At 30.3% G+C, this 26,770-nt stretch overlaps 5 protein-coding genes across 5 annotated transcripts; 3 read left to right on the forward strand and 2 right to left on the reverse strand.

Annotated features, from left to right (window-relative positions):
* The first annotated feature begins 1,687 nt into the window (after positions 1-1,687).
* LOC101248351 (transcription factor MYB86-like) lies at positions 1,688-3,508 on the forward strand. Its single transcript, XM_004232564.5, has 2 exons — positions 1,688-2,229; positions 2,365-3,508. Exons 1-2 carry the CDS (start codon positions 2,100-2,102, stop codon positions 3,207-3,209), a joined length of 975 nt encoding a protein of 324 aa, XP_004232612.1. The 5' UTR covers positions 1,688-2,099; the 3' UTR covers positions 3,210-3,508.
* A 6,644-nt stretch (positions 3,509-10,152) lies between these two features.
* LOC101248357 (TMV resistance protein N-like) lies at positions 10,153-16,119 on the forward strand. The gene is made up of 5 exons (XM_004233715.5): positions 10,153-10,796; positions 12,278-13,361; positions 13,460-13,735; positions 13,906-15,048; positions 15,135-16,119. Exons 1-5 carry the CDS (start codon positions 10,288-10,290, stop codon positions 15,807-15,809), a joined length of 3,687 nt encoding a protein of 1,228 aa, XP_004233763.1. The 5' UTR covers positions 10,153-10,287; the 3' UTR covers positions 15,810-16,119.
* Positions 16,120-16,363: 244 nt separating this feature from the next.
* On the reverse strand, positions 16,364-17,005 carry LOC101248067 (deSI-like protein At4g17486). The gene has a single exon (XM_004232563.5). It carries the CDS (start codon positions 17,003-17,005, stop codon positions 16,364-16,366), a length of 642 nt encoding a protein of 213 aa, XP_004232611.1.
* Positions 17,006-21,717: 4,712 nt separating this feature from the next.
* Positions 21,718-23,695, forward strand: LOC101247777 (premnaspirodiene oxygenase). Its single transcript, XM_004232562.5, has 3 exons — positions 21,718-22,513; positions 22,641-22,891; positions 22,974-23,695. Exons 1-3 carry the CDS (start codon positions 21,877-21,879, stop codon positions 23,598-23,600), a joined length of 1,515 nt encoding a protein of 504 aa, XP_004232610.1. The 5' UTR covers positions 21,718-21,876; the 3' UTR covers positions 23,601-23,695.
* A 762-nt stretch (positions 23,696-24,457) lies between these two features.
* Positions 24,458-25,215, reverse strand: LOC101247486 (copper transporter 5). Its single transcript, XM_004232561.4, has one exon. It carries the CDS (start codon positions 25,062-25,064, stop codon positions 24,615-24,617), a length of 450 nt encoding a protein of 149 aa, XP_004232609.1. The 5' UTR covers positions 25,065-25,215; the 3' UTR covers positions 24,458-24,614.
* Positions 25,216-26,770: the final 1,555 nt, after the last annotated feature.

Below are 26,770 nucleotides of genomic sequence, written 5' to 3' on the forward strand. Positions count from 1 at the left end.
TTCAACACGTATATTAAACATCTATTAATAGAGAAAATGTGATATAATAATTATGTTAATTATTATTTTCTTAATGAATATGAAAATGACCAAATATAATAGATTAAAGTGAAAGATTCGAGTATTTAGTAATATGTTGTTCGATAGTACTTGTTTATAGTTCTATTAATTCAAATTCATACCTTTAAAAGATTACGCATTTCTTCTAAAAGATGATTTATTTTTACACCAAAATTCAAATTCACACTTTTAAAATCATATATATGATTAGACATAATCAATATTAACAAGAATTTACTATAAGAAATAGTCTCTCTTTTTTTATAATTTCAAAGTTTTAGCCTAACTATTTAAGAAATAAGCCTATGTCTTTCACTAAGTAAACCTCTGGACTTAAATTTTGCAAGAGGGTGGAAAAAAGGAAGAAGAAGAGAAGTTTAATTATTTGAAAAAGATTCTTATTAGTGTTGAATTTAGATAGAGGAAAAATAATGATACAAAATCATTACTCTTCCCATAAACATCCATATTATCATTCACTCTCCTATAATAATTACTTATCTTTTGCTAAATTTGTGGTATGATAATGATCTAAAGTAAGATTAACACCATAACATTTACATTATTCTAATGAGTTTTTTACACATTTTAATTTAATAAAATTATAGAATAATGATTTCTCAAATTTTAAACACATTTTTTCAAAGAATTACCATCATATCACTCCATATTTAACATCATCGACTATGCCTGTCGGCAGGCTTTATGGGTACACTTATAATATCTACAATTAGAAAGTAAATCACATCTATAATCATAAAAAAGTGGAGTTCCATTTTACTTTTTTAGGGAAATTAGCTAAAAGTTTTTTGTCCGAGTTCTATTTGCTAAAATATAAATTAATTTATATTGTAGGAATATAGTAATTTTTTATTCCGTGCACATTCTTTACTAAAAAAAAGAAGTGATGTAGCGTACATATGTTAAATATTAGTCCGTCACTATTTTTAAATAGAGATTTCAATTTAAAAATAAACAAGTAATTAAGAATCGAGAAAGTATATGATGACGTTTGGTATAATTTTATTACATTTTCTTTTATCTTCAGTTGGTTAAGTCGACATTTCTTGTATTAGGGTTTTCTTCTGCTCATCATTTTGTACTAACAACGTCTGTTATATTGGTCCACAAATTAAACTTAAAAAATCTTAAAAGGAAAAGTACAGGTTAAGCTAAAATAAAAAGAAAAAGAATTGTGTATATGTGAAGATTTGCTAACGACAAGGACATGAATGAACATACATGAGTCAAAGAAAAGGTATAGTACAAAAATATTATAGCGATAAAAAAGAAAATAACACTACATAAAATAAGTGAATAATATATTTAGCCAAGATATATAAAAAATAAGAAAGAGCTAGTAAATGGTGTGGACGTGAAGAATTCGTACAAAGTTATATTATTCTGTACAGTTGTAATTAAATAAGTCCACCAATTACCAAGTAATTAGTGTTGCACAAGAAAAACATATTTGAAGACTTTGCCTAGAGGAGAACACTCAACAAGACTTGGGGTGGTCCTCTCATGAGTACAGCCTAAGTTAAAATCCTCAATAAATATTTGTTAAATATATAATTTTTGAGTTCACGTGAATATTTATGATGCGTCCCGATATGAGGTTCATGTTGATGACTTTTTTATAAATAAAAAAAGATGACTACTTCACCTTAATTTGTCAAACACGTATAGCATTTGTCTTATATTATTAGAAAGGAAAATAAAACACACGAGTAGATAGTTCTCTCTGTGCTTATTAATGTAGACAAAACAAGAGATATAGTAGTATTTAATTTATACAATGATTAAATTGGACAATCTAGCTAGTCTCGTAATATTGGGGGACCAGACATGGTTACTGATGAAAAATTACGCTATATATACAAAATTAAACAATATTTTTTTATATATACTTTTAAATTTTTTAATAAAAATTTTGACTCGGCTATTCGAAAGATAAGCAGGGCCAGCAGTATATAGATAGGTGCAGGGTGATATGAGATAGACAAAGTAAGTTAAAAAGAAAACAGAGAAGATTGAGAATGGGTCATCACTGCTGCAGTAAACAGAAAGTAAAAAGAGGTCTTTGGTCTCCAGAAGAAGATGAAAAACTCATTAAACACATCAAGACCCATGGCCATTCCTGCTGGAGTTCTGTTCCAAAACTAGCTGGTACTACTACTTTCTTAACTCTTTATTCCCTTTATCGAATTAAAATCTCGATAGCAACATTTAACTATAACAATCATGTTTTCTTGTTTCATTATAGTTACGTTGTTATAGAGAGATTTGACTGTTTGTTTGCAGGACTACAAAGGTGTGGAAAAAGCTGCAGGCTTAGGTGGATAAACTACTTAAGGCCAGATCTAAAAAGGGGCTGTTTTAGTGAACAAGAAGAGAGGATTATAATTGACGTACACAGAATTTTGGGGAACAGATGGGCACAAATAGCGAAACATTTACCTGGTAGAACTGATAATGAAGTAAAGAATTTTTGGAATTCTTGCATAAAAAAGAAACTTATTTCTCAAGGCTTTGATCCAAACACCCACAATCTTCTTTCTACTAAGAAAAAAGCCAACAAAAACAATTATACCAAATCATCAATTTTCACTATTGAAACTAGTTTATCGTCATCATCAACTAAAGAGTTGGTTTCAATGGACATGATCAAAGCAAGTCTTGCAGCATTGTCAACTTTTCCTAATTACGCTAATAATATGAGTATGCCTCAGTACCAAACAAGTTTGAGTCGGCTATATGGATCTGTTTGTGTTCCCACCACTACGAATATTATTGGAAACTCAAACTACGCCAGCACAATTGATTACAAAAAGCAGAGTACTGTTATTAATGAAAAGTGTATGTGGTCTTTTACTGGATTTGAAACTCCACAACATGAATTTGGTAATGGACATGAAGAAATGAAGCAAGAGGCACAAGTTCAGGTTGAGGATAAGAGTTGTCAAGAGGAAGTACTCTACAAGGTTAATGATCTTCATGAGTTCAACCATGATGGACGACGAATCGCGGAGAATGTGACATTTGATGAAGGCTCAGACTTTGATTTTGAGTTTATGAATTCTGAATTGGTACCACGTGGAATTTTCACTAACATAGATTCTATAGATCAACTTGCATGGGATTGTTAATTCAAGTGGTGGTTAACATTTTTTTTTTTTCAAAAAAGATTTCAGTATACAAATTTTGCATGTTATTTATTTGGTTGCATTATCATGTTGGTTTAGCAGAATTTTTAAAGAGAAAATGGTAGTTGTCATGCTTTGGTACTTTCTTAAAAAAAATGTGTACATATAATTATAATGAGCTAAGAAAGAATGAGTAACTGAAAAAATAGTCTTTAACTTGCAAATGTGAAATAACTTATAATTTGTGTATGATTTATCTCTCCCTTTCAAGTGTGATATTCAATAGAAAGCTCCATATACAAGACATTGACTTAGTCTAGCTCATCATATTATGCTTGAAATGTTTTAGTAATATTTAAATAGGAAAAGTTTTTTTATCTAAATTTTATTTCCGTATTAAATAGCGGCTAAGTTTGAATGATCTTGAAATGATGGCTAAGTTTCAATTAGCAATTTGAAAGTTTGTTATTTGTCAATTTTACGCTTTGAAGTCTGAATATGAAAAAGAAAAAACATATATTTTTCGTCCCAGAGATCAATTGTGATATCATTTTTTCGTTAATTAATTAAAAAAATATATATATATTTTGACTTCAAAATGTTCATTTTACTCTTTATAAAAAATTTTTAATACACAAATATATTCCCATTTTATAATCCATAAATATTTTTAAATACAAAATTCTCATTTCTTACTAATATAATAAACCCTTGCTGAGTTTACAACTATATTGCACAAATTAAAACGGATGAGGTAACTCTCATTTATAAAATTTTCGCATATGGAATATATGTAAATGAGATAATTATATAAAATGACAAATTAATAATATAAAATAAATATAGTAGCTATTTTTTGATTTATTTGTGTTCCATAGCAAATTGTTTGTCAGTCCCTCTCTTCCTCATATTCTCGCTCGCCACTCTCCCTCTCTCGTTTGCTTTTTCTTGTCGCTCGCCTCTCTCGCTTTATACAATAGAATTGTATAAAATTGTGTTTCTAATTGTATAAAGCGAGAGAAAATTGTATAAATGCATGCAAATACATATATCTTCATCCTATACACTTATAATTACACAATACAAATATTTTCCTGCCCAAGTCTCTTTTATCTTTCTCGTTTTATACAAATTCAAAATGTATATAATTTCTCTCTCTCGTTTATTACAATCCGATTCAATTGTATATTCCCTACACAAGTCTCTTTTGCCTTTCTCGTTTTATACAAATTCAAATTGTATATAATTTCTCTCTTTCTCGTTTTATATAATTCGATTCAATTGTATATTTCCTGCACAAGTCTCTTTTGCCTTTCTCTCTTTCTCGTTTTATACAAATTCAAATTGTATATAATTTTTCTCTTTCTCGTTTTATAAAATTCAATTCTGTCTTTCTCGCTTTCTCATTTTATACAATTCATACACTATATAATTTATCTATTTCTCGTTTTATACAATTCAAATTGTATATAATTTATCTATTTCTCGTTTTATACAATTCACTTTAATTGTATATATATAGCGAATTGTACATGTATAAATTTTTTTATGAAACGCGATTATATAAACTTTGCTATAACACATAAATATAAAATTTAAATTTGCTATATGTAAAGTTGCCCTATATAAAATGTATACATAAACTACACAATAATACTAAAATCTCAACTCCAACACAACACTAACTTTGTGTACAATTTTTACAGGGTTCCAACAATTAGGCCCAAACATCATATGCATTGTTTTTTTGTCAAATAAATAGTTGCTCGCTATTAATTTGACATATTTCTTAATAAACAACAAACAATAGGAATAATATCTCTATATTATCATTTGGTTTATTAAATTTAGTGTTTTACAAAATATGTTAAATGATTAATAATATTTAATAATAAGAATAAAATAAAACATAAAAAGTAAATTATTTCTTGATTTTTTAAATTGAAATCTTAAAATTTATGGCTTTTGTTCTATCTAGAAAAGATCATGGGATCTCCTTTCATGTTACTCTTGTTGTCATTGTTTATGTGTCTAACATGATAAACTCATTATATCAATTATCATTTTTTTAATAGGTATGCCAAATTAAAATTAAACTTAACCTTTTTTTGCGTGTTTGTTTTTTTTCCTCATTGACATGTCTGCTCTAACTTGTTTTCCATTGATTTTTCCTTCGTTGAACATGTTGTTCTTGATATATGTAATAGAGAACATTCGAAGTTAAAAATTATCCATTTTTGATGGGACGATTAGACAATCTTAGACCCCTAGTGAGGGTGTAACATTTTTGCCTTTGAAGACAAAATTCTTTGAGTTGAGGAATTTGGAGCCTCAAGAATTGGGTTCCTACTTCCCATGTGAGATTTATTGATGAAATCAATTATAGAGATAAAATCTAAGATATTTATGATGTTAAATCGATATTAGGTCAAATTATTTTATAGCTGTCAAGGTAATAGTTATGAAGACCTTTGAATTTTGTGGTATATTAGTTAAATAAGATGATATGTAGATGAAATTTTAGTGCTATATCATAATCATACTATATGAATGGTACTCTATGTTTTCCTTTTACTGGTTTAGCATCAAAGAGGAAAGGAGGAAAATTGGAAACTATATATGCTTCAAAAATAAATAAATTGGTGAATTAGCATGAGATATTTTCTTAAAATAAGTACCGAAATATTATATTGTAACTGGCGTTATATTTTCATAAAAATTTTGTGATTGAAATTGGAGATATTAAAAGGAAAAACAACATAAATAGGTCATATTACCCAAATAAATTACAGAAATTTTCACATATTGTATGTTATAGCTATAGTTTGCATAATTGCGCTTTATAACATACATAAGTATGCGTATTCCGAAGTAAAACATTTGTATATTCTTTTTTGTTTGATATACATATAAAAGATCAATTGTATAATTTGTGTTTGTATAAAACGAGAAAGAGAAAAAGAAAGTGAATTGGGTAGGAGAATATCCGTATTGTATAATCATAAGTGTATAGGTTGAAGATATATGTATTTGCATGTGTATAGATAATTTTCTCTCATTTTATACAAAGGGAAATATTTACATTAATGTTTGTTTAAGCGAGAGAGACAAGGAAGAGACTTGCGATCGGTAATTGGGAAAGTAGTGAGTGAGATCTAGGAGAGGGAAGAGAGGAAAACGAATATATATATATATATATATATATATATATAATTTTCTCCCGCTTTATACAAATACAAATGTATTTTATACATTTGTGTCTATATAAAGGTGAGAGAGTTGAGGGAGACTGTAAGCGAGAATGAGAGTGGTAAGAGAGATTCAGCGCAAAATAGCAATAGTTTATTAGTGGGGTACAATTAAATCAAACTATGTTTATAGCATTTAATTTAAATTAATAATTTCTTATTATATACAATTTTCCCAATAATTATATGTTTATACTCAAACCAAAGTAATTCAAGAAATACTCATTCTCTCATAAATAATTACATCATATACCGCTTTATTAAGGTTTGATTATTTTCGCTTAACTGAAAATCGGTGTCATATACTGTATTGTTATAATTAAGGCTGATAATTTTGTTTAACTGATACTAAAATAGTATATATATAGTTATGGTATAATTAAGGTTTCTTGTTTCAAAAATAATTCATTAGTCAATGATACTATAAGTGTATATGTATTTTATTGTGATATCATCAAGATTTCTTTTTAAGAAATTACTCATTAGTCAATGATACTATAAGAGTGTGTGTGTGTGTATATATATATATATATATATATATATATATATATATATATATATAATATCAATTAAGCAACGCTATCAACCTTAATGATACCAATAAATATACGAAATTAGTTAGGAGATACATAGTGTAATTATTTAGTGGAGTGTGAATGCAGAATTGTATGCTTGTAATTATTTTGCTTTTATGGGCTATTTGCTTAGTTTTCTCATATTAAAATAGTAAGTTGAAATACAAATTGGATTGAGTCTTGACCTATCCAAATTTACTTTGAACTCAAATGAGTTGAACTCAATAGGGTTCAAAAACTGGTTGACTATTGACCCACTTAATCCCAACAATTTAATTATGATTAATATATTATTATTTAATTTTATAACCACAATTTGTATCTCAATTGAAGAAATATCTAAAAAAAAGTTACAAATGGATAAATTAATCCTAAAAGATAGTATAAAAATAGATAACAATTCATACCTTCATTATAAGAATATATATTACATCAACGCAAATAAAGAATCTTAAAATAGATTAAAATTAGAGATAAAATTTGGTTGAATCGAAAATCCTCTTAAAATAAATTAAAACTTGAATGTGTTGAAATTAAAGCCAATTCAAATTATCATTAGCTTAACTCTTAAAATTCCAAAAAAAAAAAAAAAACCAAGTTCCTTATAATTGGACTCATTTTTTAAACCCCTAATCATTATATAAGGTATTTCATAATCATCCACTTAATTTGCAAACACATTGAGATATACGGTAGGGGTGAGCATCAATATTTGATTCGAATTTCTCAAAATTTAAATTTAATAATTTGATAATTAAAAATAGATATCTAATATTAAAATTTCAAATTTCGACATGAAATCCGTCCATGTGTGACTTGCATTGATCCCGACGTTAATGGAATATGAAATTGAGAAAGATGCTTGAGAAGGAAGATAAACAGAGGGTAAATATGTGGATAACTATAAAGTAAAGAGGCGCCATGTGTTTAATTTTCAATGGATATAATACTTAGCTTTATTTTATTTTTAAAAAGCAAGATTCTTATAATTTGTTGGCTGTGTTAGAAAAGAATGATCCTCTAATGAAATCTTGAAGGATTTATTTCTAATCCCTCTTTTCCTATTAATTACTACATGTGTTTCATTTTATGTGGCGTTTTTCATCTTCTAAGAGTTAAATAATTTAAATTTAATTGGATATTTACGTATGAAATCTTCAATTTTTTTAAATAAAATTAATATATTTATAAATTACGTAAAGAGTACTACAAGTCACAATAATTGATAAATCAAAATATTAAAATAATCAATAAAAAATTTATAATCAAAGATAGACTTGTTTGAATCTCGAAATTAAACATAAAATAAGTCGGAGGGAGTATTAAATCAGAGCTTCTTGGATGCTCAGTTTTACCATATTTACGCTAGAATCATATTAATAGAGTACATTCCAAGTTTTAATTCCACCCCACCACAAGAAAAGAAAAAAAAGTTACAAAGGATAAAGTTAATTTGAAAGATTTAGTAACAATAAATTTTCTGTTAAATTAGTGTCATTATATTTAGAATCGTTAATTTTTAATGAGACCTATATAGAGTTTTGATTATAAATATTAATTTATGTATATATAATATTACAATAATTATATTATTATCGTTAAATAATTGTCAAAAAAATCCTTTATTTATTGTTGTGACAAATCAATTCTTCCATAGTAATTTTATCTTTTAATTTATACTTTGCATTGTCTCCTATTAATTGTTATATTTTATTCTTTGGAAATTGGTCAAGTAAAGAACTCAACATCACCTTTTGGAAGGAAAAACAATTCCTCTTTTCTTTTTAAATGTTCGTTTTTTATTTGATGCAATCTTGAAAAATAAATAAATATATGATGATTTATATTATCTTATTAATTATAAATCATTTAAATATAAATAAAATGAATAATATTTGATGACAAAAAAAAAATAGATACAGAATAATAAAGTATCTCTTAATCTTTTAAATTAAATAACTTATTTTAATATATTGAATGAATAAAAATAAACAGAGAAAATAGAAATCAGACATTACATTATCATTCACAAAAAGAGAGAAAGAGAAAAAGTTTCCCAAATGTATGGAACACAGTATAAGAGGAATAAAACAAAAAGAAGACTGCAGTATCTATGCAGAAAATGTATCAAGTTTGTCTGCACAAGTAATTGATAGCGTTACTATTATTAACTATCGCATTATGATTTTTAGATTTTCAGAGTTAATATGTCTCACCTTAATTTTGAATAGGTCATTTAAAAAATTATTTAATTTTAATTTGTTCACTAAAGAAGCCACTCAATTTTATTTTATGATTCAAAAGTCATTAAACTATTGATATTTCACTCAACATCTGTGTTATTTACTTTGAATACCAACAATAATATGTTTAACTTATGAATTTAGGTTGGTTTCAAAAAGACTTAATTGATTTAATATATCTGTTATGGTTAGTAATATGCTGTAACAAGTTAAATTAAGTTGATAGCTTAAAGAAATGTCACTATACGTGACTTAAACTCTCCTAGAGAGAAAATCAAAATGTAGTTATCTTTAGGGGCGAAATCAGAATTAGGAGTTTGAGGTTCTAAATTTTGAAACAGAAGATAAAATTATTGCTTTGCAAGTATGCTTATACTTACGTGAGACTCATATCTATGTCAGAAGCTACGCAAAGTGGAGTTTGGGCGTTTTAAATTATCGGAACAAAAAAGAAAAATATTGCAAAGCATGCTTCCTTTAAAAATGAAAGAGAAATTTTTATTGATAATGAGGTTCGAACCTACAACACGCGAAAAACATTTTCACCATCTTTTTTTTAAGTTTGAGTTTTCAATCAATTTTGTTAGGTGGTTTACAAGTTAATACATATATATTTATTTAATTTTTCTAATACTAATAATTCATCTACAGAAAAGCTAGTAAATTTTTCCGAACCCATGAACCTCACCTAGTTGCGCCTCCGATTATCTTGCTTGCCGCATCGACACATTCCCTTGGATCGTCCCACACGAAAAAAAGAGCGCATAGCCCCGGACTGACTTGTAACTTGTAAGTATTATGGAAAGTAATATTCTATAACAAGTTAAATTGCACCGATGCCATAAAGAAATGTCACTATACATAACTTGAACTCTAAAATATAACATGCATGAATCTTCAGAGGGAAGTTACACTTGTTAAATTTCGTCTATATATAGAGATAGATAATATGATCAGCCTATAAGCAAATTATCATCAAGCATTCTAAAAATTCTTCCTCCATTTACAAATTACAATGGACATAGAACACAATGCGTCTTCTTCTTCTTCTCATCCACATTGGTCGTATGACGTTTTCTTGAGTTTTAGAGGTGAGGATACTCGAAAGAGCTTTGTTGATCACCTCTATACTACTTTACACGACAAAGGAATACACGCATTTCGTGATGATAAAGAGTTGAGTAGAGGAAAATCAATTTCCCCTGAACTCGTTAAAGCTATAGAAAAATCGAGGTTTGCAGTTGTTATCTTTTCGAAAAATTATGCAGATTCATCGTGGTGTTTGGAAGAGCTGACGAAGATCGTTGAATGCAACAAGCAGAGGGGACAAACGCTGATTCCAGTGTTTTATAGTGTGGATCCTTCTGTTGTGAGAAAACAGAAGGGGAGTTATGGAGACGCTTTTGCTAAACATGAAGAGAATTTGAAGGGATCAGATGAGAGCTATAAGATTCAAAGATGGAGGGATGCTTTAAAGGATGCTGCCAACATCTCTGGGTTTGACGTCCAACACATGGAAGATGGGTAAGTCATCAAAAATAAACTCACTTTCTATCTTTATACTCTAATATATAAGTAAGAAAAAAATATATTCATAGAATAACTAGTATTCAAAATTGCTCCCAATTCAATTAATGGATATTTTAAGGAGAAAATTTTTAGAATCGTACCAATATAGTTCCATAAGATAAAGATAGAAACATATCCAATATAGTTTTGTCTGTGAGATCTGAGAAGGATAAGATGTATAAAATTTTTGTCTCTATCTTTATATGATAGATACTGTTAATCTCATTTACGCTCTCCCTTGTCTTACATACTCCCTATATCCTATAATAATTGTTCACTTTATAAAATTAATAAATAACTTTACACTTAATTTTTAATTTATCATTATCATTAATAGTAATTTTTAAGACATTGCATGTATTTATATACAAAGGTTAAAATAGTATTCTTCCATTTAACTTGTTTGTAATCCTATCTTTCTAATTTGCGGATACAACCATTTGAGTTCTCATGTCTAAAAATAATTATTTTTTTTTAAAAAAAAAAAGTTATAGATTTCATTTTATAAATACACAAGTAAAATCAATTTTCCGGTATAAAAAGTATATCACTTGTGTCTTAGTATATGTTAAACTTTTTATTTTTTTATAATTTAAATTATAGAAATTTTGTTTGATATTTTAATTAATTTAATTTAATTTTAAAAATTAATTAGAAATTTGAAATCTATCTAACATTAACAATCCCTCGATTTGTGCTATGGAGAAAATTCACAAAAAGAAAAAAACAAACAGCCCCTTTCTTCAATTCACCTCCACCGTATAACCTCCCGCAACAGCAAAATACACAATCAAGATCTTTCTGTTACAATGGAGGAATTGATGAAGCTCCAAAACTCGACCACCATGGAAACTAAACCAGGCCTTTCGCCTCTGGAATCATCACATTTCCACTTCAATATGACTTGTGGAGGTGGTAGTAGAATTGGGGGTGTAGATGTTTGTCTTTGGTGGCGTCGGACGATATAGGATGAATAAAACTACTCTTTTAGTTCCTGAGAAATATTGTAGGTCTTTTTTTGGGATTAGAACGCCAAAATTGGATTCAATTTTGTTTGTTCTGTGTAAATGACTTTCAATACTCCTGGTCCTCTTCCATTCACCGCTACATACGAAGACTTAAATTGTTGTGCATATGCACATCCTTCCAATCGGAAAATGTTAAATCTTTCTGAATTTCTATAATCAAAAAGCCAAATGTGGTGGTGGTGATGGCAGAGAAGAAAAAGACATTGTACTCTGCAATGCCAGTAGTGTGCATCCAATAGGTATATCTTCGTGTTCGATAGGTCAAATTCAAAAACAACCCGAGTGTCTAAATGAAATTTACCGAGTTGATTATAAAAGAAAACGTTATTTGAATTCAAAGGAAATCGAAATGCAGCATGCACCGGTTAACATTTTGGACTGCAAATCTGATACTATTTCTTTTATCAGGCATGAATCAAGGTGCATTAGACAGATTGCTTTGACAATTTTAAAAAGATTGGGGAGTGTACGAACTAAAGTTGCAGATCATTTAGTGGGCATAGAGCCCCATGTCCAAAATATTATATCTATGATGAATTTGCATTCTGAAGCTGATGTTCGCATAATTGGGATATGGGGTATGGGAGGCATTGGCAAATCAACTATTGCGCGAGCTGTTTTTGATCAGCTTCAGGAAGAGTTCGAAGGTAGTTGCTTTCTTGATAATGTTAGAGAAGTTTCAACAAAATCCGGACTTCAGCCTTTGTCAGAAAAAATGATTTCTGATACATTGAAAGAGAGTAAAGACAATCTTTACACCAGCACCAGTTTTCTGATGAACAGGTTGAGCTATAAAAGAGTGATGATTGTTCTTGACGATGTGGATAATGATGAGCAGATAGATTATTTGGCTGGAAAGCATGAATGGTTTGGAGCTGGGAGCAGAATCATCATCACCACTAGAAACAGGCAATTGTTATCGTCTCATGGGGTGGATCATGTGTATGAAGTTAGTCCTTTAGGGATTAATGAGGCTTTTATGCTCTTCAACAAGTTTGCATTCAAGGGAGGTGAACCGGAAGGTGATTTTTCTGAACTGGCGCTGCAAGTCGTGCAATGTGCTTGGGGCCTGCCACTGGCTCTCAAAGTAATGGGTTCGTTTCTACATAAAAGAACAAAAGCGGAATGGAAGAGCACGTTGGTGAGGCTGAAAGAAATTCCCCTTGATGATGTGATAGGGAAACTTAAATTGAGCATTGATGCATTGAGTGATCTAGACAAGCAAATATTGCTTGACATTGCTTGTTTCTTCAAGGAGAAACGAAGAGAACCTGTCACCAGAAAACTCCTTGCTTTCGGTTTCAAACCTGAAATTGGAATACCAGTACTTATTCAAAGATCACTTCTATCCATATCTGATGATGACAGACTCCAGATGCATGATTTAGTTCAAGAAACCGCTTGGTACATGGTTCGCCATGGACATCCTAGAGAGAAATTCAGCAGGTTGTGGGTTCCTGACGACATATGTGATGTTATGTCAAAGAAATCAGTAAGTTTACACTACATGGTTGATATATTGAACAACAACTAGAGAGTCGTTAAGGTAAAAATAAAAATTACTAGTAACTTCTCTTATTAAATGTGTAGGGTACAGGAGCAATTGAGGGAATAATATTGGCGTACTCTGAAAAGCAGAAGATGAACTTAGGATCACAAGCATTAAAGGGTATGGAAAATCTACGTCTTCTGAAAATCCAGAATGCTTACTTCCGTAAAGGTCCGAGTTATCTTCCAAATGAGTTACAATGGCTCAGTTGGCACTATTTCCCTTCAACCTCACTTCCACAAGACTTTGAGGGAGAAAAGCTAGTTGGACTTAAACTAATTCATGGCCAAATTTCACAACTTTGGCCAGAAGATAAGGTACCATTGCCCTCATTAATATTGTTCCTACATATTTTTTCTTTGTTAGAGTGACCACTACTGTAAAATAATTTTCAAACAGATATCTACCTTACCTTGAGTGTTCATTTTTCTCTTGCAATTAGGCAAAACAAGTCACTTATATATTATATGTTTCATGATTTAAACAGTATCTTGACAAGCTGAAGTATTTGAACCTCAGCTACTCCAAAGGGTTAATTAGCACTCCCGACTTTAGCCAAATGCCATATCTTGAAAAGTTGAACCTGAGCAACTGTACGAACTTGGTAGGAGTTCACAGGTCACTTGGAGATCTTACAAGGCTTCGGTACTTGAATTTGTCTCACTGCTCAAAGCTAAAGAGTATTTCGAATAATATCCATCTCGAGTCTTTGGAAAAGCTTCTTCTGTGGGACTGCACAAAACTCGAAAGTTTCCCTCAAATCATAGGATTAATGCCAAAGCTTTCAGAACTTCACTTGGAAGGGACTGCTATCAAAGAGCTACCCGAGTCCATCATAAATCTCGGTGGGATTGTGTCCATAAACCTCAGGAATTGCAAGGATCTGGAATGTGTAACTTATAGCATTTGTGGTTTGAGATGTCTCAGGACTCTAAATCTCTCTGGCTGTTCAAAACTTGAGGCATTGCCAGAAACCCTTGGACAATTGGAAACATTAGAAGAGCTACTTGTAGATGGAACTGCAATCAGCAAGCTACCATCAACAGTCTCGGAGATGGAAAATTTGAAAATCCTTTCTTTCAGTGGATGCAAGAAAAAGAAAAAGGATAAGGCATTCTGGAAAAACAGTTTTAGCTTTCGCTTGAATCTAAAGTTAACTTCACTGCCAAATGTCAGGCGCATCACGAGACGATCAAATACTGGAAGAAAAAAGAAGACAGAAGTATCAGGACCATCATTATCTGGTTTGCTTGCCTTAAAGAAACTAGATCTTAGTGACTCTGATTTGGTAGATGAAATCGCTGGTGATATTTGGCAGCTGTCCTCATTGGAAGAGTTAAATTTGAGCCGAAATAATTTTACTGAATTTCCATCAAGAATATATGGGTTACAGCAATTCAAGGTCCTGAAAGTGGACGAATGCAAAAAACTTGTAGCCTTGCCTGATCTTCCCTGGAGTATTGTAATGATAGAGGCAAATGAGTGCCTTTGCTTGCAGAGTCTTGGAAATCTTTCACCGCAACATGCATTCTTGAAAAAGGTCTCGTTTTTCAATTGTTTAAAATTGTACCAACAAAGCCAAAAAACCGGCATTGGCGCTGCGGATTTGTTGCTGCAATTGCTTCTCCAGGTAATGTCTCTATTTCATGAATTTATAAAATTATTATGTTTCCAAAATAAATTATCAAGATATAGAATTTGTTAATTGTACAACAGGGTCACTCCACCTTTTATAGTCAATTTAGCATACTGATTGGTGGAGGAAAAATCCCTGATTGGTTTGGTTATCAAAAAATGGGTCGATCAATCTCAGTCCAGCTACCTACAGATTGGCAAGACAACATTGCAGGGGTTGCATTCTCATTTGTTTTCGAGTGCCTTGTTCCAAAATCAAAACTAGGTGTTACTTTCAAGCTGATAAGTCCAAACCACCGGGAATACTCATTTGAAAGTGCTCCAGCGTCTGCTGCTTCAAAGATGGGGGAGGAGGGCAAATACGATCACTTGTGGATAGCTTATATCTCTTTCCATCTTTTTCGTCTCCTCTTCCCCGAATTCACAATTGAAGATTGGACTAAGGTTTGTTGTTGCCTTTCAATTAGCCTAAGACAAGAGCCATGGACCAAAGCGAGGAGGTGTGGAATTCATCTAGTGTACAAAAAAGACTTGACAACATCATTGGCAGCTGGGAGCAAAGAATTGACGGTGTATGACGAGGGAGGAGATTCAAAGAGGAAAGAAGAGGTGAAAGAGGATATCGTGGCACTATTGGCCGGGGTTAACAATTTAAATTGGGACGTTGACTCCATTGAGCAAGATAACACCCAGCTTGCGAATTTGAGGAAATCTCTTGCCTATAAGATTCAGAAGACTCTTTCTTTTGATTGCTAGACTAGTGTTCTCTAGCTACTATATAGTACTAATGTTTGCTTATATCTTCAATTGAATAGTTGCTTGATGTTTCTGCTTGTCGATGGCACGTTTGTTGGTTTGTTTGTGCTTTACTTCCATGCATTGGATTGAGTAGTACTCTACTACTTGCTACCAATGGACATTAGAAATAATAGTTGGCTTTGATTTTGTTGAATTGTTTGGTTTCTTGTGCCCTGTGCAACGAACCGTGTAATGGTTGTTTTTCTTTTGTTAAGAATAATGTATGTTCTCTTCTGTATATTATTATATTTTTGATTTTTACTCATTATATTCAATTTGCTCATCTTATTCATTCAATTCGATTAGGTATTTTGTTGACTTATTTTATTCACTCAATATAAAGGGTGCAAGTATTTGATTTTAAAATACAAAGCACTTTTCTATTTATACAAACATAGTAGACACAATTACATTTAGCTAAATACAAAGTAGTAGTTACATTATTTTGAGACAAACCAAACTACATCTTAGATTCTTCTTATGGTAGTTTTAATTGATTGAGGCATGGCTTTTCATCGATCGGAGCGGATAACCGGTGCAGCGACCTTAAAATTATTAACAGCAAAATTGAAGCGGAACCTAAACTCGTGACTAGGGTTATATATTGCTTTAGAGTTTTTACTAGTAGTGGTCATGTTGAGAGCAAAATCAACCGGATGAAACACAAGTTTAGACGCTTTCTCTTTAGCTTGAACTGCTATCCCTGCTGCGTCCTTTGCTAAATCCCCAATGTTAGCAAATCTGTTTGCCCAATTCGGTAGTTTTGGGACCCCTAATTTCTCAAGGAACTCATCGCAGAAATGCTTTGAGTTCCTTGACACCATATTGTATTTGCTACCAGGCCATGCGTCGCGAAGATCTTTTAAGATCTGATTGACTTTGTGGGCAGAGCACTCTGTTCTGCCCAATACAATCTTTTCGCGATACGTGTAATTGGGGTTTTTAGTAGCAGGGCAACTGAAAACCCCGCTGCCTATCACACAGGACCCGTAAGCCCATTCAACGTTGTCGTAAACTTGGACGGCAGTGTGGAACATGCCGCCGAAAGAGATGGTGTCTTTCAGTAGCCTGTTCATTTGGACTACGCCGAAATTTACTGCGTCTTGCCCGTCACTTTTGGTTAAGTCGTAAACATGGAGGATCACTTCTGCCATGGACGATCTCAAAAACTATGCTTTGTTTGTGATCTGTTGATCAGTGCAATGAATGAGGTTTTTGGGGCTATTTATAAGGGCTGCTTGCTTGCCATTTGCTTAATTTGCAGCCTTTGAAGACAAAATTCTTTGAGTTGTGGAATTTGGGGCCTAAAGAATTGGGTTCCCACTTCCCACGTGTTTTGAGATTTATGGATGGAATCAAATATACAGTATTCGATTATAGAGATAAATTCAAGATATTTATGATATCAAATTGGTATTAGATCAAATTATTTTTAGTTATCAAGGTAACTAATAGCGATGAATAATTAGAAATTTGAATTTTTCTAGCATGTCAGTTGAATAAGATGATATTGTAGATGAAATTTTATACTGTTATATCATACTATAGATGAATGTGTTTTGTGTTTTCTTTTTATTGGTTTAGCAATCGAAGAGGAAAGGAGGAAAATTGTTGGAAACTACATATGTTTTAGGAAAAAAAAAATTGCGAATCCTATTCGGGTTAAAGCGAATAATCGGATAAAATCAAATCAAATTTTTATATGGATTGATTTTTTTGGATTAATAAATTATTACTTTGGTTATGTTACTAATTAGTGACATAACAAAATAATCAAACCAAAAAAAGCTGAATAGAATAGAGGAAAACCAAACCAAATCAAATCAAATTTTTATATGGATTGATTTTTTGGATTAATAAATTAATTATTACTTTGGTTATATTACTAATTAGTGACATAACCAAATAATCAAACCAAAAAAAGCTGGATAGAATAGAGGAAAACCAAACCAAATCAAATTTTTATATGGATTGATTTTTTGGATTAATAAATTATTACTTTGGTTATGTTACTAATTAGTGACATAACCAAATAATCAAACCAAAAAAAATTGAATAGAATAGAGGAAAACCAAACCAAACCAAATTTATCTGGATCAAATTGATTTATACTTTTACAAAATTAAAAATAAAAAATTCTGAATAAAATAATATAAAATCAAATTAAAAAACCAAGTACACACTCAATCTTTGGGAGATAAATGATCACCCTATAAATAATTTATTAATTAAATAAATTTCAAATTTAACAAATCAAATCAATGAGAATATCTAATACTTCAATCTTGCGTCCATAATATTTAAATTTAAAATCCGCCAGTCGCTGTGTGACTTGAATTGACGTCGAAGGCAATGGAATATGAAATTGGATAAAAAGAGGGTAAATATGTGGATAGCTATGGAATAATGAGGGGCAATGTGGTCTATTTTAATTGAATATGATTCTAAGCCTTCTTTTATTTTCAAAAAGAAAGATTCTTATTATTGGTTGGTTGTGTTAGAAAAGAATAATCCTCAAATGAATTTTTTGAAGGATTTAAGAGGATTTCTAATAAGAAATTTTTATAATTGACATGTATAAGTCTAACTATTACTCCTATTAGTTATGAAATTATTTTTTATGTTTCAAATTTTAATATTCGGTAAATAAAAAAATTGGAATTTATATTAACAAATGAATTATAATAATAGTACTGATAATTAATAATAGACATAAAATCAGGTACCTTAACAAAAAAAAAAATAATTATTTTTCTTGGTTAGCTTAAAACAATTAGTAGTCTTTTCTCTGACTTGTTAATTGTCTATCAAGACAAATGTTATTTTTTTACTCAATATTTTTCAATTTTTACTTTCAACAATTTTTAAAGGTATATTGTTTGGATATAAATTTGGTATACTTAGGGTGTGTTTGGTATGGAAAACAAGTAGATTTTGGATTTATTTTCTCCTGTTTAGTTGGTGAGTAAAAAATATTTTTCGAAAATGATTTTTGTTGTTTGATTGATGAATGAAAAATGTTTTGAGAGACATCTTTTATTTTTACTAGAGTAAAAAATAATTTATGAATTTGTATATAACTGTAGTGAAATTGATATATTGTTTAGTTTATAATTAACTTGTTTGAATTTGGTACTCTTTTTATTATAAATTTTGTATGGGCCAATGTTTACTCTTTGGAATGAGTATAAAAACATGTGTGCATTTGGTATTACTATTTATATAACAAAACACAATTAATCAATATTCTGAAGATTGAACTAAGGTTTGTGGTATTGACTATTGAGTTGTACTCTACTACCGATGATCGCTTTGGTTTTGTTGAATCGTTTGATTTCTTGTGTATTGTCAAAGAAACTATGTAACGTGTAGATATGATTGCTTTTTTTTTTTTAACGAGAATAATGTATGTTATGTTGTATCATTGCAAAGTGTAAATGAGGTTTTTAAACTCATTATAGTCAATTTGCTCATCTGATTATTTCAATTCGATTACGTATTTGTTACTTTATTGTTTTATTTTATTCACTCAATCAGAGCATCTACGAAATATATATTTTTATCGTCTTGCTATTTACTCATCGCTACATCCATGTGAAATATCACCCGACATATGCTTTTCATGAGAACAAAATAATACAAAATGTGTCAATATTCACCAGATCACAAATATAGTGTTGTTCAAGTAAAGATAATTTAAGAGATAATATTTGAAATAGTCACTCAATTATAAAAACTTTTCCAGAAATTTAGTTAATTTTGGTTTTAATTCAAAGTTAACTTATTTATGAATTTCTTTTCCTTAAAAAGTCACCCAATTTTGTTTTTTTTTTTTAACTCAAAACCCACACAATTATAAGCGTTTTTCTTACAAAGTCACTTAAATTTATTTTTTTTTAATTCAAAACCTACATAATTATAAGTGTTTTTCTTACAAAGTTACTCAACTATTAATATTTTATTTTAAAGTCACTTGATCTATTTAATTAATTTTTTTAATTTAAAATTTGTTGTTATTTCAAACAAAAATTTATTCACTTAAACTATTTAATAACACTTTTATTTTACTCTTATTCCATTTTTTTAAAAAAGAGTCAGATCATATTTTACATTTTGTTTACCCTATCAAAATCAGGTTCACAATTTTATCCTTTCTATTCATATAGTTTTTTAATTAATATCAATTTGATATGGTATGTTTTCTGTTAATTTTCGATCAAATAATGAACGTTGGATAGCTATTCTTTTAGCAACTGCACGTATATTTTTTAGGTGAGTTTCTCTGAATTCCGTGAAATTGTAGTGATTTGAGATTGGATCATGAAACTTTTTTCCTTTCGGATCTATTTTACTCTCTATTTTCTATATTTGGAGAGTAAAATAGAGGATGAATTTTTCAATCATCCTGAATTTTACTTTTTATTGTCTATATATAGAGAGTTGAATAGTAATTATCTAAATTTGAAAAATTACTATTTACACTCTCTATTTCACTTTTTCACTATCTTATTATTATTTTGTAATAAATATATTATTTTTCAATTAAATCTAATATTTGTTAATGTAATATAATATTTTTGAAATATATACTTTTTAATATATAATACTCTTATTCCAAATTAATAATATTTCATTCTCTTATTTTTTTTGTCAATTTAATATAATTTGATTTTGTTATTAATTTTCACTATAAAGAATACACAATTTCAAATAGTCTATAATTTTTCAATATATTCGTAATTCACGTTCTCAAAGGAAGAAATATTACACGATAAAGCAATAATCGAGACAAAAAGATGTTGAACGTATATTTGGAAGTTTACAATCACGTTTTGCAATAATTTTAGGATAATCATGCTTTTGGAAAAAGGAAGTGCTACAATGATATAATGACTACATATATTGTATTGTTCAACATGATAATTGAGAATGAATGTGATCTTAATGCATCAATTCAAGATTTTCGAGAGGTTCCAATTGTAACGATAATAATGGTGGTAGATGAAAATCTTCGATCTAAATAATTTTTAGCTAGACATAGAAGAAATTACAGATAAAAATGCTCATTTTGAACTCTATAATGCGTTAATAGAGCATTTATGTGAGCAACATAATAATCTTGAAAGTTGGATATTTATGTAATGCCTTGTATAATCATATTTCATTAATGATTACACTTTTATTTGAATTGTTCATTAATTTGTATATTATGTAATATTAGCTTTTAAGATAAAATTTTTAGAAAAATCAGAATATAGTATAATTTTACACTAAAAAAAGAATTTATCAAAATAAAAAATTATATTTCATGAAAATTAGTAAATTGTATAAAAGTGATTATTTCAAAAGAAAAAAAGGATTTATATTATGATTAAGAAAATAAAAATGAAATAGAAATAATAATATAATATTAAAAGTAAGAGAATTTTTTTTTTAATTAAAGAGTAAGAGAATTGGGTCGTATAAAAAAATAGAAAATTTGAAATTTAAATAATGAAATAAATTATAAAGTTGGAGATGCACTTAGTAGAATATAAAAGTAAATAAAAGGGTCCTTAAATGGTTTAAACTTTGGATGAATATTCTTTTATTTAAGTAAAATACTCATAACTGTAAGTAAGTATTTATTTCAAATAAATTTATTCTCAAGTGTATTTACAGAGGCAAAATATATAAAGTATTGGACAAACAATTTCTTACTCGGAGAAGGAGTAATTGTAAAAAATGTGTTGGCGGTGGAATGATCCTCTTGAGAACAAGTGTCTTGCCACTTGTCTTATGCTAAGCATTTCTATTGGCTGATATATTCCATTTAATTAGATAATATTTGTTTAATTTTGGAGAAACATTTTATAATGTTAGAACTAGATAGACTCGAAACATTAATTTTCTACGCTAATATTATAGTAATATTCATCTTATATAATAAGTTATATTATTATTGTAAAATATTTTAATTGTTCACCTAACACTGAGTAGAAAAATCAAAAGAGGATTAGCACTGAATCCATTTTCTGATTCAATAATGGAGCTACAACTTTTTCTTGCCACTTTCTTCAGCATATTGCTTCTCATTTTCACAGTGAATTTATTGTCCAAGAAAAGAAAATCAACTCTAAACTTGCCTCCAGGTCCATGGAAATTGCCTTTCATCGGAAGCATTCACCATTTAATTGCTAGCCAATTACCTCACCATACTCTTAGAGACTTGGCCAAAAAACATGGCCCCTTAATGCACTTGCAGCTCGGTGAGATCCCTACGATTGTTATTTCGAGTCCTCGTGTAGCACAAGAGGTATTAAAAACTCACGATCTCGCGTTCACGAATCGTCCTGGGCTGTTAAGTGTACAGATTTTGACTTACAACTATTCAGACATCGCGTTTGCACCTTATGGAAATTACTGGAGACAAATGCGAAAATTATGCACCTTGGAACTATTGAGTGCAAAGAATGTTGTATCATTTGCCTCTATTAGAGAGGAAGAAGCATTCGATCTCCTTCAAGACGTTGAATCAAAATCTGGATCAGTTATTAATCTTACAGAAAAGATATACGCTCTCACAAATGCAGTAATTTGTAGAGCAGCTTTTGGTAAGAGGAGAAAAGAAGAATCAACATATTTCATGTCTTTGATAAAGGAATTATCATTAATGATAACAGGTTTAGACCTTTTCTTTCTCTTTTTTTTTTTTTTCAAAAAAACAAGTCTCTGCCCATTAACGAGCCTGCCTTCTGTACGGTGTTTTTTAGTAGTGATTGCATTTTCCCCTCAATTATTTACTAATAGGTTTGGACATAAGTGAGGTGTTTCCTTCGCTGAAGTTTCTGCAAGTCATTACTGGGACTAAAGAAAAATTATTGAAGCTTCATAAAAAGTTTGACAAGGTGCTTGACATGATAATAGAAGAGCACAAGCACGAGTATGATGATGAAGAGTCATCAAGGAAAACTGATTTGGTTAATTTGCTATTAATGCTCCAAGAAAGTGGCACTCTTGATTTTTCCTTCACTAGAGACAATATCAAAGCAGTCATACTGGTGACAAATTTCTTTGAATTTCTCAATGCATATTCACGTGAACTCATAAATTAGTTGTAATTATAAATGTGTATATATGCAGGACATGTTTTTAGCAGGAACTGAAACTTCAGCAACCGTTCTCGATTGGGCTATGGTTGAAATGATGAGAAGCCCTAATGTTATGGAGAAGGCACAAACAGAATTGAGAAGAATCCTCAAAGGAAAAAACAGAGTAACAGAGAATGATTTGAAAGAAGTTAGTTACCTAAAATTAGTAATCAAAGAAACTCTGAGGTTACATCCACCACTTCCTTTGTTACTTCCAAGAGAATGCAGGGAGGAATGTGTGATTGATGGATATGACATACCTATTAAAACTAAAGTAATAGTGAATGCTTGGGCAATTAACAGAGATGCTGAATTTTGGGAGGATTCTGAGAGTTTTACACCAGAGAGGTTCATAAATTCTGCAAGTAATAATTTGGAATTTATCGGACAGAATTACGAGTATTTGCCATTTGGTGGAGGAAGAAGAATGTGTCCTGGAATTTCATTTGGTTTATCAAATGTTGAGCTTCCATTAGCTCAACTTATCTACCATTTCAATTGGAAGCTGCCTAACGGGATGAAGCCTGAAGATGTTGATGTTACTGAAACTCCTGGTTCTAGTTGTAGTAGAAAATATAATTTGTGTGTTATTGCTACCTCTAATGATCACGGGATTTGATAATTACAAGTGTAATTGTGGTTGTTTTTCTTTTGTTGAGAATAATGTATATTCAGTATATCTTTTTTATGATGGAAGAGTGTTTGTTTTTTTAACTGTGAACTATACTTTTATTTAGAAAACTGCGTTATGTTAGAGAGACTATGTACATAATCGGAGTTCCCATTCGATTCACATGTGAAATCGGAGCGGCTGAGTTTTTTGCAATTAAAATTATTGATCAACTTTCATTGTTTGGCTGATGAAAAATAAATAATTAGTAGCAATAACTTTTTTGTAGCTGTAGTAGGACATTTAGTTTATGTCTACTTGCTACATGTAATAACGAATAGCTGAAGCCTGATGTTACTGAAACTCCTGGTGCTAGCTGTATTAGGAAATTTAGTTTATGTCTACTTGCTACATGTAATGATCTTGGAATATGGTAATTAGAATATTCATTAGGACAAATAAAGAATTTTGCACCTACAATAAAGGATATTTATAACCAGACCCCTAAAATAATGCTGCTATGACAACTCTGTATGCAATGAAGAGTCTCTAAATAATTTTGTGACAACAAATCTTTTCACTAAGAGAAAATCTATTGCTCTTTTGTTGTACTTGGAAGTATGATGAGTTGAGAATGGGAAATCAATGCTGCAGCAAACAGCAAGTAAAGAGAGGTCTTTGGCCTCCAGAAGAAGATGAAAACCTCATTAGAAAAATTTACAAAGAGATTTTGACTGTTTCTTTATTGAGTTTGACGGACTACACAGATATTGAAAGAGCTGCAGTCTGAGGTTTAAGGCAAGATCTGAAAAGGGATTGTTTTAGTGAACAAGAAGAAATGATTATAATTGATGGGCACAAATAGCTAAGCAGAAAAGGTGTAAAATTATATTGAGATGAAGAAATACAACAGAACAGAAAGGAAATAGGAAAGATCAACAGAGATCCAATACTGCTACATAAAAAAGGAAATTATATTTCATTATCATTGAATCAGTATACAACAAACAAACCCATTAACTATCAAGCACAGGCACAAGGATTATCAACGGTGACATCATCCTCATCGCCGATCCTGAACAGCAAATATCCGATCGCCAAACCCAGAACAATAGCAACAAAAACGCCGCCGTTGAATGACATAACAGCCAACATAAGCATATACCCAATTGCCGAATTGATCCCAAAAACGATCGCCGTAGCGAATCTCGCCGAGTTCCACTTACCGCCGACGGTCGGGAAAGTGTAAAGAAGGGGAGCATTCACAGCGGCGCTAGGCGGCGAAGGGTAATTCCTCCTGAAACTGGCAGAGATAATCCTGAATCGTTGACGACGATCTTCCATATACTGATAAAATAGGGCGAAGATAAAACAAGCAAGTAAAGTAATTGCATAGCTAGCCCATGAATCAGTTCTCCAGAAATCGAACAAAAGGGTTACTTTTTTACCCCAATAAAAGGTCATGTGCATCATTTTTGCTTTCCGATTTTGAGTTCTTGCCGATTTGGGTTCTTGGAGAAGATGGGTTTACGGAGAAAATGGGTATTTTGTTGATTCGTTGGGCAAAGTATGGGCCTTTTGATATGATTCGTTCGATTCGATGATGATAAGGTGTGACAGAATGATGAGAATATAAGATGAAAGAAGAGGAGAATTGGGTTTAGTTTGTGTAATGTGTACTACCTTGTACTATACGTTTTAGGACAGTTTATACCTATCCTTTTAAACTTGTACTACTATTTTCCTCTCATTTAGGGGTGCTAAAATGATAAAAAAATCTTCATTTTAAATGCCCTATTGGTTTTAGGTCCTTTTTGCCAGAGCTTTATTGAGACACGTTTCGGATTCAAATCCTCTCGATTATTAGAGAGCTTTATTGAAACTTGTCTCAGATTCAAGTTCTCGATTCTTACTAAGGGTTATGACCTTTAACTTATTGAAAAGTTGTGACATTTTTAAATAAGGTACAATAAATATCTATTTATACTATATTTTGTTGTCTAATAGAACTATAAAAGGGCTTCATCTTATTTTTCAACAACGTATTTAACAAATTCTTGACTTTCTCTACTACTAAATTTAGTATTTTAAGTACATTTTATTGTTGTTGATTGGTTCACTGACAACGTGATTTAGGTACTGATACACTGGTTAGTAAAATCGTTTTATTCTGGGAGGATATATTTCATTAACATTAAATACTAATTGAGTGACTAATTTCCTTAAGAACACAATATGCATTCAGTAGGCTCAATTTTTTCTTTGAAAAAAATAATTTGTATATTATTTCTAATCTGTTTCATATTCTTTTTCTTTACTAACTAAAATTTCTAATTTTGAAAATACTCTTTAATTCTTTGTTGCTTCTTACCAAGTTTTTCAAAGTTATCGTACTAACTATTTTAGTAATACTGGCTGAACAACATTTACCCCAATGTGAAACTTGTTTTAGGTTTGAGTTTGGATACACATTTATTAGAAAATATATATTTTTAAAGTTATTCATAATTCAAGAACGAAACTAATAATTTATGTCAAATTTAAGATAGTTTCAATAGTTACCCAATAATGGCGACATCTAACTAACATAAGTGTGTATATAAGGAACCTTCGGTTTTTTTTTTTCTCTAGCAAAGATCACGAAGATCTCCTTTCCTGTTAACATTTTTGTATCAAGCAAATAGTTGCTTATATTATATTAAGAAAGAATACTAATTAAATTTCATTCAACAATTTTAAAATACATAATTTATCTTTCCTAATTAACTTTGAGTACGATATTATTTATGTCAATCTGGAAACAGTTATTAGGACTAATTAGAGTTGAGTCAAAGAGAAACTTTTGGCATGATTTTGTCTGTTAGCTTGGGTCAGAGTTTTAATAAAGTTTTAACTTCAAAGCTAGTACTAATAATAACATTACTATTTATTTTTTTAATGAAAGACTTGTGAATGACCTGAGCACGATCAATAGCTTAATTAGACAATGCTGAAATTGTAAAAAGATGATTAGACTCATCTTCTCTTCCTTAATCACAAAATAAACAAGTGATGACGGGTTGCTCTACTCTGGTAAAATGCGCCGGTGTATATTCGACCCGATTTCGGAGTCACGGATTGAGGGGCTAGGCTAAACGCATTGGGTCGGTAAACGAGCCCATCTACTAGTTCAGATCTCG

This window comes from Solanum lycopersicum, chromosome 2 (genome assembly GCF_036512215.1).
Source record: "Solanum lycopersicum chromosome 2, SLM_r2.1".
NCBI classification, from domain to species: domain Eukaryota; kingdom Viridiplantae; phylum Streptophyta; class Magnoliopsida; order Solanales; family Solanaceae; genus Solanum; species Solanum lycopersicum.

Coding starts and splice junctions, on each gene's coding strand:
- LOC101248351 (XM_004232564.5), top strand. CDS start 2,100: ATGGGTCATCACTGCTGCAGTAAACAGAAAGTAAAAAGAGGTCTTTGG. Junction 2,230..2,364: donor TTCTGTTCCAAAACTAGCTG/GTACTACTACTT, acceptor GTTTGTTTGCAG/GACTACAAAGGTGTGGAAAA.
- LOC101248357 (XM_004233715.5), top strand. CDS start 10,288: ATGGACATAGAACACAATGCGTCTTCTTCTTCTTCTCATCCACATTGG. Junction 10,797..12,277: donor GTCCAACACATGGAAGATGG/GTAAGTCATCAA, acceptor TTCTTTTATCAG/GCATGAATCAAGGTGCATTA. Junction 15,049..15,134: donor TGCTGCAATTGCTTCTCCAG/GTAATGTCTCTA, acceptor ATTGTACAACAG/GGTCACTCCACCTTTTATAG.
- LOC101248067 (XM_004232563.5), bottom strand. CDS start 17,005: ATGGCAGAAGTGATCCTCCATGTTTACGACTTAACCAAAAGTGACGGG.
- LOC101247777 (XM_004232562.5), top strand. CDS start 21,877: ATGGAGCTACAACTTTTTCTTGCCACTTTCTTCAGCATATTGCTTCTC. Junction 22,514..22,640: donor ATTATCATTAATGATAACAG/GTTTAGACCTTT, acceptor ATTTACTAATAG/GTTTGGACATAAGTGAGGTG. Junction 22,892..22,973: donor ATATCAAAGCAGTCATACTG/GTGACAAATTTC, acceptor GTATATATGCAG/GACATGTTTTTAGCAGGAAC.
- LOC101247486 (XM_004232561.4), bottom strand. CDS start 25,064: ATGATGCACATGACCTTTTATTGGGGTAAAAAAGTAACCCTTTTGTTC.